General features: G+C 38.9%; 1 protein-coding gene across 8 annotated transcripts in view; it reads right to left on the bottom strand.

Annotated features, from left to right (window-relative positions):
- Positions 1-15,178, bottom strand: part of LOC113057699 (actin-binding LIM protein 3-like) — a 60,064-nt gene that overhangs the window by 12,752 nt on the left and 32,134 nt on the right. For 4 of the 8 annotated variants that reach the window (XM_026225182.1, XM_026225184.1, XM_026225183.1 and 1 more), the window contains exons 4-14: positions 14,998-15,113; positions 14,120-14,246; positions 11,844-11,937; positions 8,587-8,674; positions 7,257-7,315; positions 7,089-7,160; positions 4,616-4,771; positions 2,339-2,368; positions 1,977-2,106; positions 790-888; positions 405-455 (exon numbers count right to left, since the gene is read on the bottom strand). In XM_026225182.1, coding sequence (XP_026080967.1) covers positions 405-455; positions 790-888; positions 1,977-2,106; positions 2,339-2,368; positions 4,616-4,771; positions 7,089-7,160; positions 7,257-7,315; positions 8,587-8,674; positions 11,844-11,937; positions 14,120-14,246; positions 14,998-15,113 — 1,022 coding nt within the window. The remainder of the gene's footprint in view (positions 1-404; positions 456-789; positions 889-1,976; positions 2,107-2,338; positions 2,369-4,615; positions 4,772-7,088; positions 7,161-7,256; positions 7,316-8,586; positions 8,675-11,843; positions 11,938-14,119; positions 14,247-14,997; positions 15,114-15,178) is intronic. The other 4 variants (XM_026225188.1, XM_026225189.1, XM_026225186.1 and 1 more) reach the window with 3 other exon arrangements.

Here is a 15,178-nt window from a genome sequence, read left to right as displayed (position 1 = left end):
TTCGCTGAAGATGTATAATAGTTTGTCTACTATTTGTTTAAGCAGACTGTCTATCATCTATTCAAATTCAATGACCAATTTATACTGAATACTAGTTAAATCTAAAAAGGTTCACATACGTGTTCTTGCAACTGTATCAGGCTACTTCTAACGTGTGTATCATGGTATATACTTCATTTGTGCCCATCAAATCTTCTAGTAATTTAAAATGAGATGTTTTTCTTCCTCATTTGCTCACTACTTCTACTACTTACTTCACTTAAAGTATTTTAGACTAAAGGGTTTGCTGGAGGACAGCTATGGAGGGCACTAACACTAATCAGACACATCTTTCCCATGAGCTCACACAGCCCCAGGACTGAGCGTGTGGGAAAACAGGCCAGAGCAGGCCGAGTACACTATACCATGTCTCTTATAGATGGGAGGCTTCCTGTAGATGTTGGGCTCCCCTGTGGCTGAGAAGAAAGATGGGAGAGATTAGAAATAAAACGTGGAGGAGATGAAAGTGACAGGCAGAAGAAAGCAAAGTAAACGGGGCAGGAAATGCTTTTTTGTTCTGCCTTTTCAGGCTTCCAGGGACCTTTAGGGTAAGGTGGAGGAGAGTGGAACAGTTGAAGAGAACACAGAAAAGGAGCACAGCCACACTATAGATGTATAGCATAGACAGATTCAACAGTTACAGAGACTTTGATTCACTAAAGACACTTTAAATTCTATTCATATATACTGCTGAATGAATATGACAATGTAGACTGCAGCCAATGAGGTGAATGAAGAGGCCTGGCCTACCTGGCACATGGAAATGCTTGGGAGCTTGGATTGTGGTGGGCGTGCCGGACCGGGCATCTAGATGATTGTAATAGGGTGAACTTCTGCCACTCTCAGTGCCTGCAGCAAGCCCCAAGCCAATGACAGTAACAGAACCAGAGCATGAGTGCACTCTTCCTGTGCGCCCTAACCACACACACTCAATCATCACACCGGCGATCATTAGATCAATGATCCAAGATTAGCCAGGGAGGGACAGTATGCATTTCAAAACAGAAGAAAAGACATACTGTACCAGACAGAGGGGTGCATAGTATGTGGGTGGAATGGCGGGACACACTCCCAAATAACAGCCAAACATATCCCACATAAAAAAGCCTATAAAGCTAATTTTGGTTAAAGTCAACATGAAATCCCTTACTGAGCTCTTGTTGTAAATAATTAATCACAATCTTATTATAAAAAATTTTTATTGCATCAAAATTGAATAACATTTGGGGTGACATCAAAACTTTAAGATCCAATCAATTCCAGATGAATAAAGTACCGTCTTTCGCAGTGTTGATATTGTTAACATGAACATCCCTTTTTCTTGTAAATAAGTCACATTACAGAGGTAAAATTGGTTGTGAATATCATTTCATGTTGACTTTAAAATCACTATCAGTACTCAACATCAATCAATACACTCTCATAAAAAAAGTTACAAAAGCTGTACTGGAGTGAAGATAAACCTTCATACCTTATTTACCCATAAAGGATGCATACTGATACCTTAAATGTACATATCAGTGCCTAAAATGTACAGTAGCCTACCTATTAGTACCTAAATGCAAAAGTAATGCCCATTAACAATACTCTTGCAGAAGGTTTTGCACTTTTTCTAAGAGAGTGTTTGCTATGTCCTTGTTATATAATGACAAACCACAATTTTATATATACAGACAAAGCAAGAATCATGAAGTATATTTTCCACTATACTGCATATTCAGTATAGTTCTCAAGCCATTCCAGCTGAAAAGACCAGCTTAGACCAGTACGCTGATTCAAGCTGGTTAGTGCTGGTCCACTATCCATGTTGGTTACCAGCAAGAAATGCTGGTCAACCTGCCTAGTTTTATGATGAAGCTGCAAGCTGGTTACACCAGTATCCCACAAATCAGAGATGAAAGAGTATTTTTTGTTCCTGCTCAGCAGCAGTGACTCACCGTATCTGTAATAGTGCTGTGGAGAGCGGGGCATGATGGGAGACATGCCCTGTCTGCTGTAAGTGGGGGAGTCTATGTACCCCGGACTGGAGGATCTTCTCATCCTCATGTCCATACTGTCATACATGTCCTAATCACATAAAATGTCATTATTCATTATTCAAACTATGTCTGAGAATATTTTTCATGTCATTTTTTTATCATTTACTCAGTGCCCAAAATGATTTATAGAGCAACAACAACTGTCAATTTAACACACTTAATAACACACTTACATGCTAAATCTATTTTAGACAGATTGATAACTTGGTTGCAAAATACATTGCTGTGGAGTAACAGTAAATTTGAGTCAAAACTTTTACCTGAGAATAAGGGGAGAGTGTGCCCAAAGACTGTGGAGACAAAAAAGGAGAGAGTGAGTACAACAGTAAATCAGAGATAAACCTTAAGCCTCTTTCACCATGACATCTAATGTGTAAGGGGAGTGAAAAGAGCAAGAGGACAGAGGTTATTAAAGGGTAAGTTCGCCCAAAAATGAAAATTATGTCCTTAATAACTCACCCTTTATGCTTTTCCAAACATGTAAGACCTCCTTTTATCTTCGGAAGACAGTTTAAGAAATTTTAGATTTAGTCCGAGAGCTCTCAGTCACCCCATTGAAGCTGTGTGTACGGTATACTGTCCATGTCCAGAAAGGTAAGAAAAACATCATCAAAGTAGTCCATGTGACATCAGAGACTCAGTTAGAATTTTTTGAAGCATCGAAAACACATTTTGGTCCAAAAATAGCAAAAACGACGACTTTATTCAGCTTTGTCTTCTCTTCCGTGTCTGTGTGAGAGAGAGTTCAAATCAAAGCAGTCTGGATATCCGGTTCGCGAACGAATCATTCAGTTCACCAAATCGAACTGAATCTTTTTAAATTGTTCGCATCTCTAATACGCATTAATCCGCAAATGATTTAAGATGTTAACTTTTTTTTAATGTGGCTGACACTAGTAATGCATGCACTCAAACAGTACACTGACTGAACTGCTGTGAAGATGAACACCGAGCCGAGCCAGATAACGAACAATAGACTGACTCGTTCATGAGTGAAGAACCGGTTGCATCGGTGTTCCCGATCACCAGTAGTTCTTTCGGACAGTTCGATTCAATAAACCGGTTGAAGAAAACGGTTCACTGGTTCTTTTGCGCTCGACGTAATGGCGTCATTTGCGATGATTGCCCTTGATTCAAGCCTTCGGTTTTCCTGGGCTCATAACACTAGCACAGAATCAGTTCAGAATCAATCTCCAAAAGAATCAGTTCAGTTCAGACGCTCTGTGTGTCGGTCTGCTTCACGCTGAATCACACATGCGCAGTATCATCAGCTCCTCGGTTCACGAATCGAATCGAACGCGTCTGACAGAAACGATTCTTGACTCGTGAACGAGTCAATGTTTTGTCCGTTATCTGGCTCGGCTCGGTGTTCATCTTCAGTTCTCTCTTCACAGCAGTTCAGTCAGTGTACTGTTTGAGTAAATGAATTACTCCGGGATATTGGTTTGTTTGAGATTAAAAAAGTTAACAGCTTAAGTCATTTGTGGATTAATGCGTATTAGAGATGCGAACCGTTTAAAACGATTCAGTTCGATTTGGTGAACTGAATGATTCGTTCGAACCGGATATCCAGACTGCTTTGATTTGAACTCTCTCTCACACAGACACGGAAGAGAAGACAACGCTGAATAAAGTCGTCGTTTTTGCTATTTTTGGACCAAAATGTATTTTCGATGCTTAAACAAATTCTAACTGACTCTCTGATGTCACATGGACTACTTTGATTATGTTTTTCTTACCTTTCTGGACATGGACAGTATACCGTACACACAGTTTCAATGGCGTGACTGAGAGCTCTCGGACTAAATCTAAAATATCTTAAACTGTGTTCTGAAGATAAAAGGAGGTCTTACATTTTTGGAACAGCATAAGGGTGAGTTATTAATGACATAATTTTCATTTTTGGGTGAACTAACCCTTTAAGGAGCCACTGTGATCAGACCAACCTGTTTTGCATCTCCTGCAGGACTATAGAACTCAACATTGTCTACTCAGCAAACATAAATTCAAGAGATAGTTCACCCAACTATACATGAGTCTCATGTCATTTAAAACTCTATGATTTTTCTTCTATCTACCACAAACAAAATTATTAAGCTGCTTGTGGTCACCGTTTGCTTCAAATTAAAAACCAGAGCAGCATTGACATTCTGTTAAACATCTTTTGTGTTCCTCAAACATCATACAGGTTTAAAACAATATGAGGGGGAGTAAATTATAGAATTGCACATTTTTGGGTGAACTGTCCTTTTAAGCCACATCACACAAATCGCTAACATTTTTCAGAGAGCTTGCCAAAAGCAAACTAAAGCAAGGTGGCTCAACCAAAAGCACTCATATTCACTATTAATAGTAGGAGGAAGTCACAACATAGTGCTTCAGCAAACAAATGCATACAGCCAGCCAACGGATGCAACATAGATGAGAAACTCAAAGCTAAGCTCGGCTAGGGCTAGGACTAGGACAGTAGATCCGGTAACAGGGGGAGACATGCTAGGTTGACCCAGAGTGGCTCTAGTGGTACTCTAGGGCAGTACCTCCCCATAGCTGAGACGCTCTAGCTTGTCATCGGAGCTGTATCTGTGACTGGGCTCATAGGACCAGAAGTCTGGCCTCTGCACTTCATAAATGGCTTTAACTTTAGGTAGTGCTGCCAAGTCTTTGTAATCAAGGATCTCGTTTTCCATTTTAGCCTGAGGAGGAGGGACACATGACAGATAAACACACTCATACGTCAAATGCAATGACAAGGCCTGCAAAAACAGCAATGATTACAGGCGACGACAACATTAACAACACAATTAAGTTTAAGAATAAGCTTAGTTGGCGCTCTTTTAAAGGGGGGGGTGAAATGCTATTTCATGCATACTGAGTTTTTTACACTGTTAAAGAGTTGGATTCCCATGCTAAACATGGACAAAGTTTAAAAAATTAAGTTGTACATTTGAAGGAGTATTTTTGTTCCCAAAATACATTCCGGTTTGTCACAAGTTTCGGAAAGTTTTTTTTCGAGTATGGCTCTGTGTGACGTTAGATGGAGCGGAATTTCCTTATATGGGTCGTAAGGGCACTTCTGCCGGAAGAGCGCGCGCTCCCGTATAGCGAGGCTGAGCACAGACATTTCACTGATCAGAGCGATTCACTGATCAGATCGAGAGTGTCGCGAAAGTCACAAAAGAAGTGTGTTTTTGGTTGCCAGGGCAAGACAACCCTGCACAGATTACCAAAAAAACAGCATTAAGGGACCAGTGGATGGAGTTTATTTTTACAGAGCATCAACGGAGTTGTGCAAGTGTGTTGTTTGTTTCCTGCATTTCGAAGACGCTTGTTTTACAAACAAGGCCCAGTTTGACGACGGATTTGCGTATCGTTTATTTCTTAAGGATGACGCAATCCCAACGAAAAAGGGTCACAATCGTGTGTTGGAACCGCAGGCGGTGAGTAAAACTGCTTAAAATATTTCTGCCTCCTTGTTAGTGCGTCCGCCTCCCATGCCGGAGACCCCGGTTCGAGCCCCGCTCGGAGCGAGTCGTTGCTGCTGCTGCTCTCGTTCAGTTTCAGCCTCGGGATCTGATTCTGGATCATAAATAAACGGCTGAATCTGACTGTAAACCATGGTTTGTTTTGGATGATGGTTTTTCCCTCACGGTGATGTCACAGCTTCCACATGCTCTCAACGCAAAAGCCTACTGGCGCTCGTGATTCTTTAGCTCCGCCCACACGTCACGCCTCCAGTCGGTCGTGTTTTTCCAGGAAAAATCTGTAAAGACTATCTTTCTCTTATGAATATAATAAAACTAAAGACTTTTTGGAGTTATGAAGGATGCAGTACTACTCTATAGGTACTCAAGATTAACAGGATATTGAGTGAAAACGAGCATTTCATCCCCCCTTTAAGCAAGAGCCGTTAGAATACAATTGAGCTCATGATTGAAACTATATATAGCACATAAATATAAATGTCAAAGTGGATTTGATAGGCTGTTTATGACATCATTTTTGTGGGCTAAGTATAAAGTTAACATGCAAACTGAAGTTACCAATTATCCCAGATAGTATTTGAAGGGTTTCATTTCTATATGAATCACATACATGTACACGGTCTCACGCTTGACCTTTAGCAGCTGCAGGGCTTGACAGTGCATATGCTTACAATGCCTTATGAATACATCAATCACACACTCACTGCACAAAGGTTACACACTCGAGCCGGCCTTTAATTCCACATGTGATGTTAATGACTGCACCACTGCAGAACAAGCGCAAACACATTATGAACAAGCCAATGAACTCAAGCACGAGAGTCATCCATCTTGGGATGGCCAATAATACTTACATTTATGCATTTGACAGACGCTTTAATCCAAAGTAACCTTCAGTGCATCCAATCTATACATTTTATCAGTTCATGCATTCACTGAAAATCAAACCTGTACCTTTCAAGTGCCATGATGTACTAGTTGAGAAAACACAGGAATCTTCATGGCACTTTACACTACCAATTTTTGGGGTTACCAAGATTTTTGAATGGTTTTGAAAGAAGTCTCTTATTTGAAATAGGAAACTTTTGTAACATTATACAAGTTTTTACTGAAACTTTTAAGATCAAGTATTCTCTCTCTCTCTCTCTCTCTCTCTCAAAAAAAAAAAAAAAAAAAACTTACTGACCCAAACTTTTACTTCTACATTGTAACAATAAAATAGCAGTTCATTCAAAAATTGACATTATGTAATTATTTATATAATGTGTAATTTGGTCATAACTGTATGGTGTTTTTGTGTTCCAAAAAGAAATACAGCCAAATAGGTTTGGATCAACATGACAGTGAATAAAATATGACTGAATTTTCATTTTTGGGTGAACTGTCCCTATAACTTGTACTTGTACATGAACACATTATGTCAAAACAATGACAAAAATGATCATAATTGAAAAATCAAATGTTCTGATTTTGTATTATTTGCAGATGTGTCATTTTCATTCGAGCTGGACAGTGAATGGCTACTTACACAGATGACTCTGCTAGGTGAACTAATGCTAGAGCCTGGTGGAGAGATGGAGGTTTCTGATGTGCGCCTGAGCTGTCAAACAAGAATACAAAATAAGAAAACAGAAGAGCTTCAGAGTGAGATCTGCAAGCATTTTGTGTAACTAAAAAAAAAAAAAAACACATTTACTCTGAGTTTCCTCTCTGCTCGAGATGCTTGTTTGCACACGGGATGCCACACCTCTGAACCTGAGAAACAGAGCCAAACAAAGAGGAGAACATAAGATATAGCGCATAAAATCCAGCCTATGTTTTTGAGTTGGCACTGGCTTTATGTCCTTTTTTGAAGAAAATGTCCCTGATGGACTTGCACTATGATATTTTTATTGTAAATTGTATTCAGTCTGGCATCTTAGACCTACCTGCCAATCACATTACTCCTGACCTCAGTGGTGAGTTTGAGATTTGGAAGCAGAGCTCAAGCTAAGGCAAATACATTTAATGTAAAGACTCCATGAGAAGAAAGGCCAGAGTGCATTTCAATTTCAAATTGATGGGTTTTTTAATTTGATGCTCTGTCTCTGCCTGGCTCATTCTCTCCCACTCATGTTCCCTACGTACCTCTCTCTTTTTGCATCATAGTAATGTGCTGACGGCCGGCTCTGCTGACTTTTAAATGCATTTATCTTGAGACGTGTTCGCTAGCCTGTAACACACTTACACATCTCAGTGCTGAATGTGAAACGGAACAGACAAACACAGAGAAAGACCTGCGGTGCATTCTAATGTCCACCAGCCGCTGGCACTAGAAGTCATACGAGCGATCACAGTTTCACAGAGGAAATCTACTGAATGGGGCATTAAGATGGATCAAGATTAGTTTGTTCATATAAGTCTTCATATAAGTCTCCCTCATGAATCTTGCAAATTGTTCATGATGGTCTGGTAATGAAGCTAATATTGATAGATTGTCATGGAATATTATATAAAGAGCACTTTTATTAGCAAAGTGCTGCTCATCTGCTGTCACAAGGATGAGCTTGTGAATGAATATCTCAATTATTTTTTCTAAACAAAAACATTATTAAATAAAGTACAATTTGATAATTTTGTTTGAGGAACTTACTCTAATCAAAAATAAAATAAAAATAAAAGTATCTCTCATTCGTTTCAGAAAACATCTTTCACTTTATATATTATATATTTTATATTAAATTATATATTTATATTTTTAATGTTCATTGTTACAAAACCTTAAACTACAGTTAGACATTTCCACTTTTTAGTAATTCCAAAGCTCTTAGAAAATGAATAAAAAAACAAAACCGCTTAAATAGTTTGTAGTTCGACCACTTGAGGTTTACAATCACTATTTTCTAAAAAGTTAAGCAACTTCCTTTCACTGACCATTTGTTGAGAAAGACAAAAAATCACTTCCTTATTTGGAAGAGTTTCAGAGCCCTACTTTGGACCCTATTCATGGAAAGTGGCGGCTGTTGGCCTCTGTAACCTCTCCTCACCTGTGAGATACATCTCCTCTCCTTCTATAAACACCATCTGACACCTGGCACAGCGAGCACAAGTCGGGTGGTAGTGCTTCCCACCAGCCTGGACAGAGAAAGACAGGGACAAACAGAAGAATAAGACATGTACAAGCACATAAATGCTTCACCTGTAAAACCCATTATCAAGAGTACAATAAACACAGTAAACATATATTTGTTTCAATAGTATCCTCCATATTAAGCAACAGAGCACTCCTCTGCTGTTTTAATACTGCTCAAGACTCATTTCAGCTCTACAGACGTTTAATGACTCTCTGGCTCCCGGAATTATTCACCCAGTTGATTCGCTCAAAAATACAGATTCATTCAGGAACTACACAGAATGTGTTTATGAATGAATCACTCAATTGTTTAATCTTTCACTCAAATGACTGATTCAAATCCAAACAACACATGTGACTGTCTTTGTAAACAAGACAATGAATCATTTAATCACTTGGCTCAGATCAAGACTAATAAACAGGAATTTTTCACTGAATGAGCCACTAAAACAGTTTGTTCAAAACACTGATTCACTGAGAACGAGACATGTGTCTTTGTTCACGAATGAGTCATTGAATCAGCCACTCAAATGATTCATTAAAAATATTCACTCGTTCAGGAAAAAAATTATATGACTGTCTTCCTGAATGTGTCACTCAACCATTTAGTCACTTACTAAACTGATTCATACAAAACTGGTTCATTTGTAAGGAATAAAACGGCTGAATCATTCACTCAACTGATTAATTTAAAACTGATTCATTTAACAATGAATCATGTAACTGTTTCAATGAATGAGTCATTGAATCAGTCACTTAAACAATTCATTCAAAACACTTACTCATTCAGGAACACAACGCGACTGTCTTCAGTGAGTAATTTGAATCATTCACTCAAATTAACTGTTTAAAAACACTTAATTGTCTGAACTGCTCAAAGGCACAACAAAATATTCTTTTGTAAATTTGTTTGGAACAATCTACATTAGAAGAACGAAGACCAAAAAAAAAAAAATCTTTCCATTATGTATGTAAAATGTAAGTAATTAGGCCCAGTTTACACTAGTGCATTTTCGTTTTAAAACGGCATTTTAGAATTAAAACGATCCGTGTTTACACTGGTGTTTCAGCTGCGCTTCAGAAACGATCTCCATCTACACTACGTAACCAAAAACGCATGTCACATGACCATTCATGCACACTGGTCATGCACATAAAAGTGTAAACATGAAGTCAGTTGCTAGTCAAAAAGCAAGGTAAAGCAAGGATGTATTTGTGTGGACAGATGATGAGGATCTTTGTTACTCCAAGTAACTAATGATCACAAGGTGGCCGGAAATAGCGACACACTCAGAGACATGATATGGTTACATGGTCGTCAAGGATATGCAGAGATCACGTGGGCAGCCACACAATCATTTTTTAAAGTCTTTGTTTTAGTCCGTTAACACTAAAATGCAACCCCGGAGTTTTCGAAATAAAACGGGGTCAGCAGCATTTTAAAAAGTCTCTGTTCTCGCACGTGGAAAATGCCGGAGTAGTGTAAATAGTGTAAACGATAGGTGTAACCGTATCAAAAGTTATGCGTTTTAAAATGAAAACGCACTAGTGTAAACGGTGCCTTAGACTAGTATGACAGTTGCTATTTATAGACAAACACTGCAAATACACCAAATGTTGTCTCATTAGGCAGCCCAGAGAAGAAAGGGGGTTAGTGGAGATGAGGCACAGAGCAGGTGGCGAAAGAAGGCCAGTTTATGAGCTAGAGACATAGCGTGTACTGTCATTGCTCCGGGAATCAGCGAGCTGTCAGCTTCTAAACGCTCAGAGGCATGTGGTATCACTAGGTGTCTCCCTAGGGGGAATGAGTGCAAATCAAATAGGCAGATAAAGATAAATCAGCTTGTGTCCCACTAGCTATAAATAACCTGACTTGAGCTCTCGCTGGAACACGGAGCACTTCTCACCAGCCACTCAGACTGGGATGAGAGCAAACAGAGTGACAGGAACGAGTTTGTGTGTGAGAGTACACACACATCTCACTCAAACGCATGTGCATTAGCATTAAGCTTCATCAACTCTGAAACGCTCGGCTGGCAAATTATCTCCTTTCTTATTTGTGTGTAAACTACCTCATCATGTTTCTCTTCCCCTGCGACCGTCACATTACTCAAAGTCTCTCACGTTCTCTGTCTCTCTCTCCATGACTCCACAACCCTACTCGGAAGTGTATGAAAATAGCAAGTCAACAAAAGAAAGGGTGCCAGGGGTACCTGCCAAAATAATCATACTTGCTTATGTAGCGTCTAAGGCCAGAATATTAGGACAAGCCACAGGGGAGAAAAACTTAAGACAGGGCAACCCACTGGCTCTTCATTAGCTCAATCACTCATTCTCTCAGTAACTACCCATTGAAACAGTGGTAAAGAGTCTGAACAATTATCGCTCCATATTGGAACATACTAGTCTCTCAAAGGTGTATTCTTTTGCCATCTGTTAACTATAAATGGTGAATTGTACTGACTGAGAGAGAAAAAAGTGTGTATTTCTGAGGGAAGAGAGCTTCAAATGGTAGTTTTATTCCCCTGTCTGTCTAGACTTCTTCATCCATCTCCTTATATTTAGACCTTGATCTTTTTATGATGGAGGCTTGCTGCCTGCTTAATGGATCAATTCATGTTCTTTTCAGGTGTTACTCAACGTAATCACTGTCTCTTCAGCATATTTCTGAGGTAATTCAGAGTCAATAGCAATCAAAGACGAGTCACTCATCACAAAGAGCTACAGTCTGTAGTATGTGAATAAGTAATGAGTAAATTGCTCAGGTTCAGTTTTCTCTACATGGAGTCCGCAAAGGTATCACAGGTGGTCTGTGGACAAGAATGAAACTTGCATTACATTTCTAACAAATAACACTACACTACCATTCAAAAGTTTGGGGTCAATTTGCGGATTTCTTTATGTTTTTTAAAGTCTCTTTTTATTTTCATCATTGTTGAAAACAGTATTTTTGTAAAACCCTGATAGATTTTTTTTTTTCAATCATTTATGATAAATAGAAAGTTCAAAAGAACAGCAAGAACTGCTTTACAAATGTCTTCACTATCACTTTGATCAATAAGATGTTATAATAGGCAGATTTAACTTTTCCAGGAATTGGGGGTTCCTGGGCTGAAGGTCTGGGGTGGGGGATACATTGGACACTGGTCCTGTGGTGGGATATAGACTCACCTCCAGCACACGTCCACTGATGTATCTGTTGCATGTTTCACACTTTATCCCAAACTGGGCATGGTAGTCCGACTCACAGTAAGGAACCCCGTCTCTGCATGCAAATTAAGGTTCACATGACTTAACACATTCTTATACTGATACCAAAAATAAAAAAACAGGTGCTTAGGTTTTGCAAAACCAGAAAAACCATGACCTTTGTGACTCTATTATTATTTTCATTATTCTCACTAAAGTCCTTAACATGAGCACCTTCTTATCAGTAAATCAAATATATATACATACACATTACCATTCAAAAGTTGAGGGGCCATAAGACTTTTAATGTCTTTGAAAGATGTGTCTTATGCTTACAAATCTGCATTTATTTGATCAAAAATATAGTATACTGTGAAATATTATTACAATTTAAAATTACTATTTTAACACCATTACTCGCGTCACATGACTTTTGAACGGTAATATACAGTATTGTTCAAAATAATAGCAGTACAATGTGACTAACCAGAATAATCAAGGTTTTTCGTATATTTTTTTATTGCTACGTGGCAAACAAGTTACCAGTAGGTTCAGTAGATTCTCAGAAAACAAATGAGACCCAGCATTCATGATATGCACGCTCTTAAGGCTGTGCAATTGGGCAATTAGTTGAATTAGTTGAAAGGGGTGTGTTCAAAAAAATAGCAGTGTGGCATTCAATCACTGAGGTCATCAATTTTGTGAAGAAACAGGTGTGAATCAGGTGGCCCCTATTTAAGGATGAAGCCAACACTTGTTGAACATGCATTTGAAAGCTGAGGAAAATGGGTCGTTCAAGACATTGTTCAGAAGAACAGCGTACTTTGATTAAAAAGTTGATTAGAGAGGGGAAAACCTATAAAGAGGTGCAAAAAATGATAGGCTGTTCAGCTAAAATGATCTCCAATGCCTTAAAATGGAGGGCAAAACCAGAGAGACGTGGAAGAAAACGGAAGACAACCATCAAAATGGATAGAAGAATAACCAGAATGGCAAAGGCTCAGCCAATGATCACCTCCAGGATGATCAAAGACAGTCTGGAGTTACCTGTAAGTACTGTGACAGTTAGAAGACGTCTGTGTGAAGCTAATCTATTTTCAAGAATCCCCCGCAAAGTCCCTCTGTTAAAAAAAAGAGAATGGAGGACCATTTTGTGGACTGATGAGAGTAAAATTGTTCTTTTTGGGTCCAAGGGCCACAGGCAGTTTGTGAGACGACCCCCAAACTCTGAATTCAAGCCACAGTACACAGTGAAGACAGTGAAGCATGGAGGTGCAAGCATCATGATATGGGCATGTTTCTCCTACTATGGTGTTGGGCCTATTTATCGCATACCAGGGACCATGGATCAGTTTGCATATGTTAAAATACTTGAAGAGGTCATGTTGCCCTATGCTGAAGAGGACATGCCCTTGAAATGGTTGTTTCAACAAGACAATGACCCAAAACACACTAGTAAACGGGCAAAGTCTTGGTTCCAAACCAACAAAATTAATGTTATGGAGTGGCCAGCCCAATCTCCAGACCTTAATCCAATTGAGAACTTGTGGGGTGATATCAAAAATGCTGTTTCTGAAGCAAAACCAAGAAATGTGAATGAATTGTGGAATGTTGTTAAAGAATCATGGAGTGGAATAACAGCTGAGAGGTGCCACAAGTTGGTTGACTCCATGCCACACAGATGTCAAGCAGTTTTAAAAAACTGTGGTCATACAACTAAATATTAGTTTAGTGATTAACAGGATTGCTAAATCCCAGAATTTTTTTTTTTTTGTACAAAATAGTTTTGAGTTTGTACAGTCAAAGGTAGACACTGCTATTTTTTTTGAACACACCCCTTTCAACTAATTGCCCAATTGCATAGCCTTAAGAGCGTGCATATCATGAATGCTGGGTCTTGTTTGTTTTCTGACAATCTACTGAACCTACTGGTAACTTGTTTGCCACGTAGCAATAAAAAATATACTAAAAACCTTGATTATTCTGGTTAGTCACATTGTACTGCTATTATTTTGAACAATACTGTATATACAGTGAAAAGTGTCCACACAAATTTCTTATTCCAAATTGAACTTTATATATATCCACACATTTTATACCTACATATACCAATGATACGAATACCTATTACTGGAAGCAAATGTGTAAAATATTGCAGAGTTAATCTGGTTCCAAACACAATAAAACAGGCTGCTTTGTGCAACAAAATGCATGGTTGAAAGAATGCCAGCAGCTCAACAGAAGGAGTGTTCACTCACTTGCTGATGTACTCTCCCGTCAGGACCAGGCCGCAGGTCTGACACCTGAAGCAGCTGACGTGCCACTGTTTCTCTAATGCCAGCAGAGACTGACCCTGTTTAATCTCCTCCTTACAACCTGCACAGTCTAAAAAGAGCAATGAGGAAAATAAGAGAGGTTATATAATGGACTTAAGGATAAAAAAGTCTTTCCTGTGTCCAGTCGGCCTTGACAGGCTTATAAAAAACACATGAAACACAAATCAATAAATCAGTATTGACGTTAAGTTAGCAGAAATACACAGTTGAGCTGTGTAGGCCAGCAAATGATGTATGACCGTAACAGGATTTTGAGCACAGAAAGGTCAGTGCATCATTTGTTTTTATTTGGAAGAAGTTCAGCTATGTTTAGAGTATTTGCAGTGTGAAACAGAGCACGGCTTTCTTCAGTTCACCTTCACGATCTATCAGCTAAATCTTTACACAGAGACAGATGTTAAAGTATGCTTTCACTCTTAAATTCCAACAGTTTCTTTCCTCCTTTTCCCTGTAGCAGCTGTGATTACAAGCGTTTAAGAGAAACAGAAGACAGCTCATTCTTGTTATATAGTAACTTTTGGGAAGTCATTTGAAAAAAACCTTTTGCTTTGCTTTGAAGAACATAAAAGAAGGTATGGAGACTGTTGGTAACCAAGCACACACACACCCACACACTCAACTTTTGAGTGGCAGATTTGGCAAAATACTTATAGTATATACGATTTACTCTACTTATTTATCCAGCCCTTTTTATTTGTTAGGACCCTTGGCTGGTACTAATCTACATGAACACACAAACATGTGGGCCTCATGTCATGCAAATGAATAGGAAAATGTTTAAACTGAAGGATGAGACTTACGGCTGGGCCCATGGATTTTGATTGGCTCATTGGAATTAACCAGTTTGAGGGAACAGTGCTGACAGACACATTCTTTACCACTGAACGTCACTCTGTCCCCAATTGGAAAAGGTTTCCTAGAGAGGGAAAGACAGACAGATATACAACATGCTATTAAACTTAGTACCACACATACGTAAAC

This window comes from Carassius auratus, chromosome 39 (assembly GCF_003368295.1).
Source record: "Carassius auratus strain Wakin chromosome 39, ASM336829v1, whole genome shotgun sequence".
NCBI lineage: Eukaryota > Metazoa > Chordata > Actinopteri > Cypriniformes > Cyprinidae > Carassius > Carassius auratus.
Note: the sequence above shows the minus strand (reverse complement) of the source record. Positions and strands in the feature narration are given on the sequence as shown.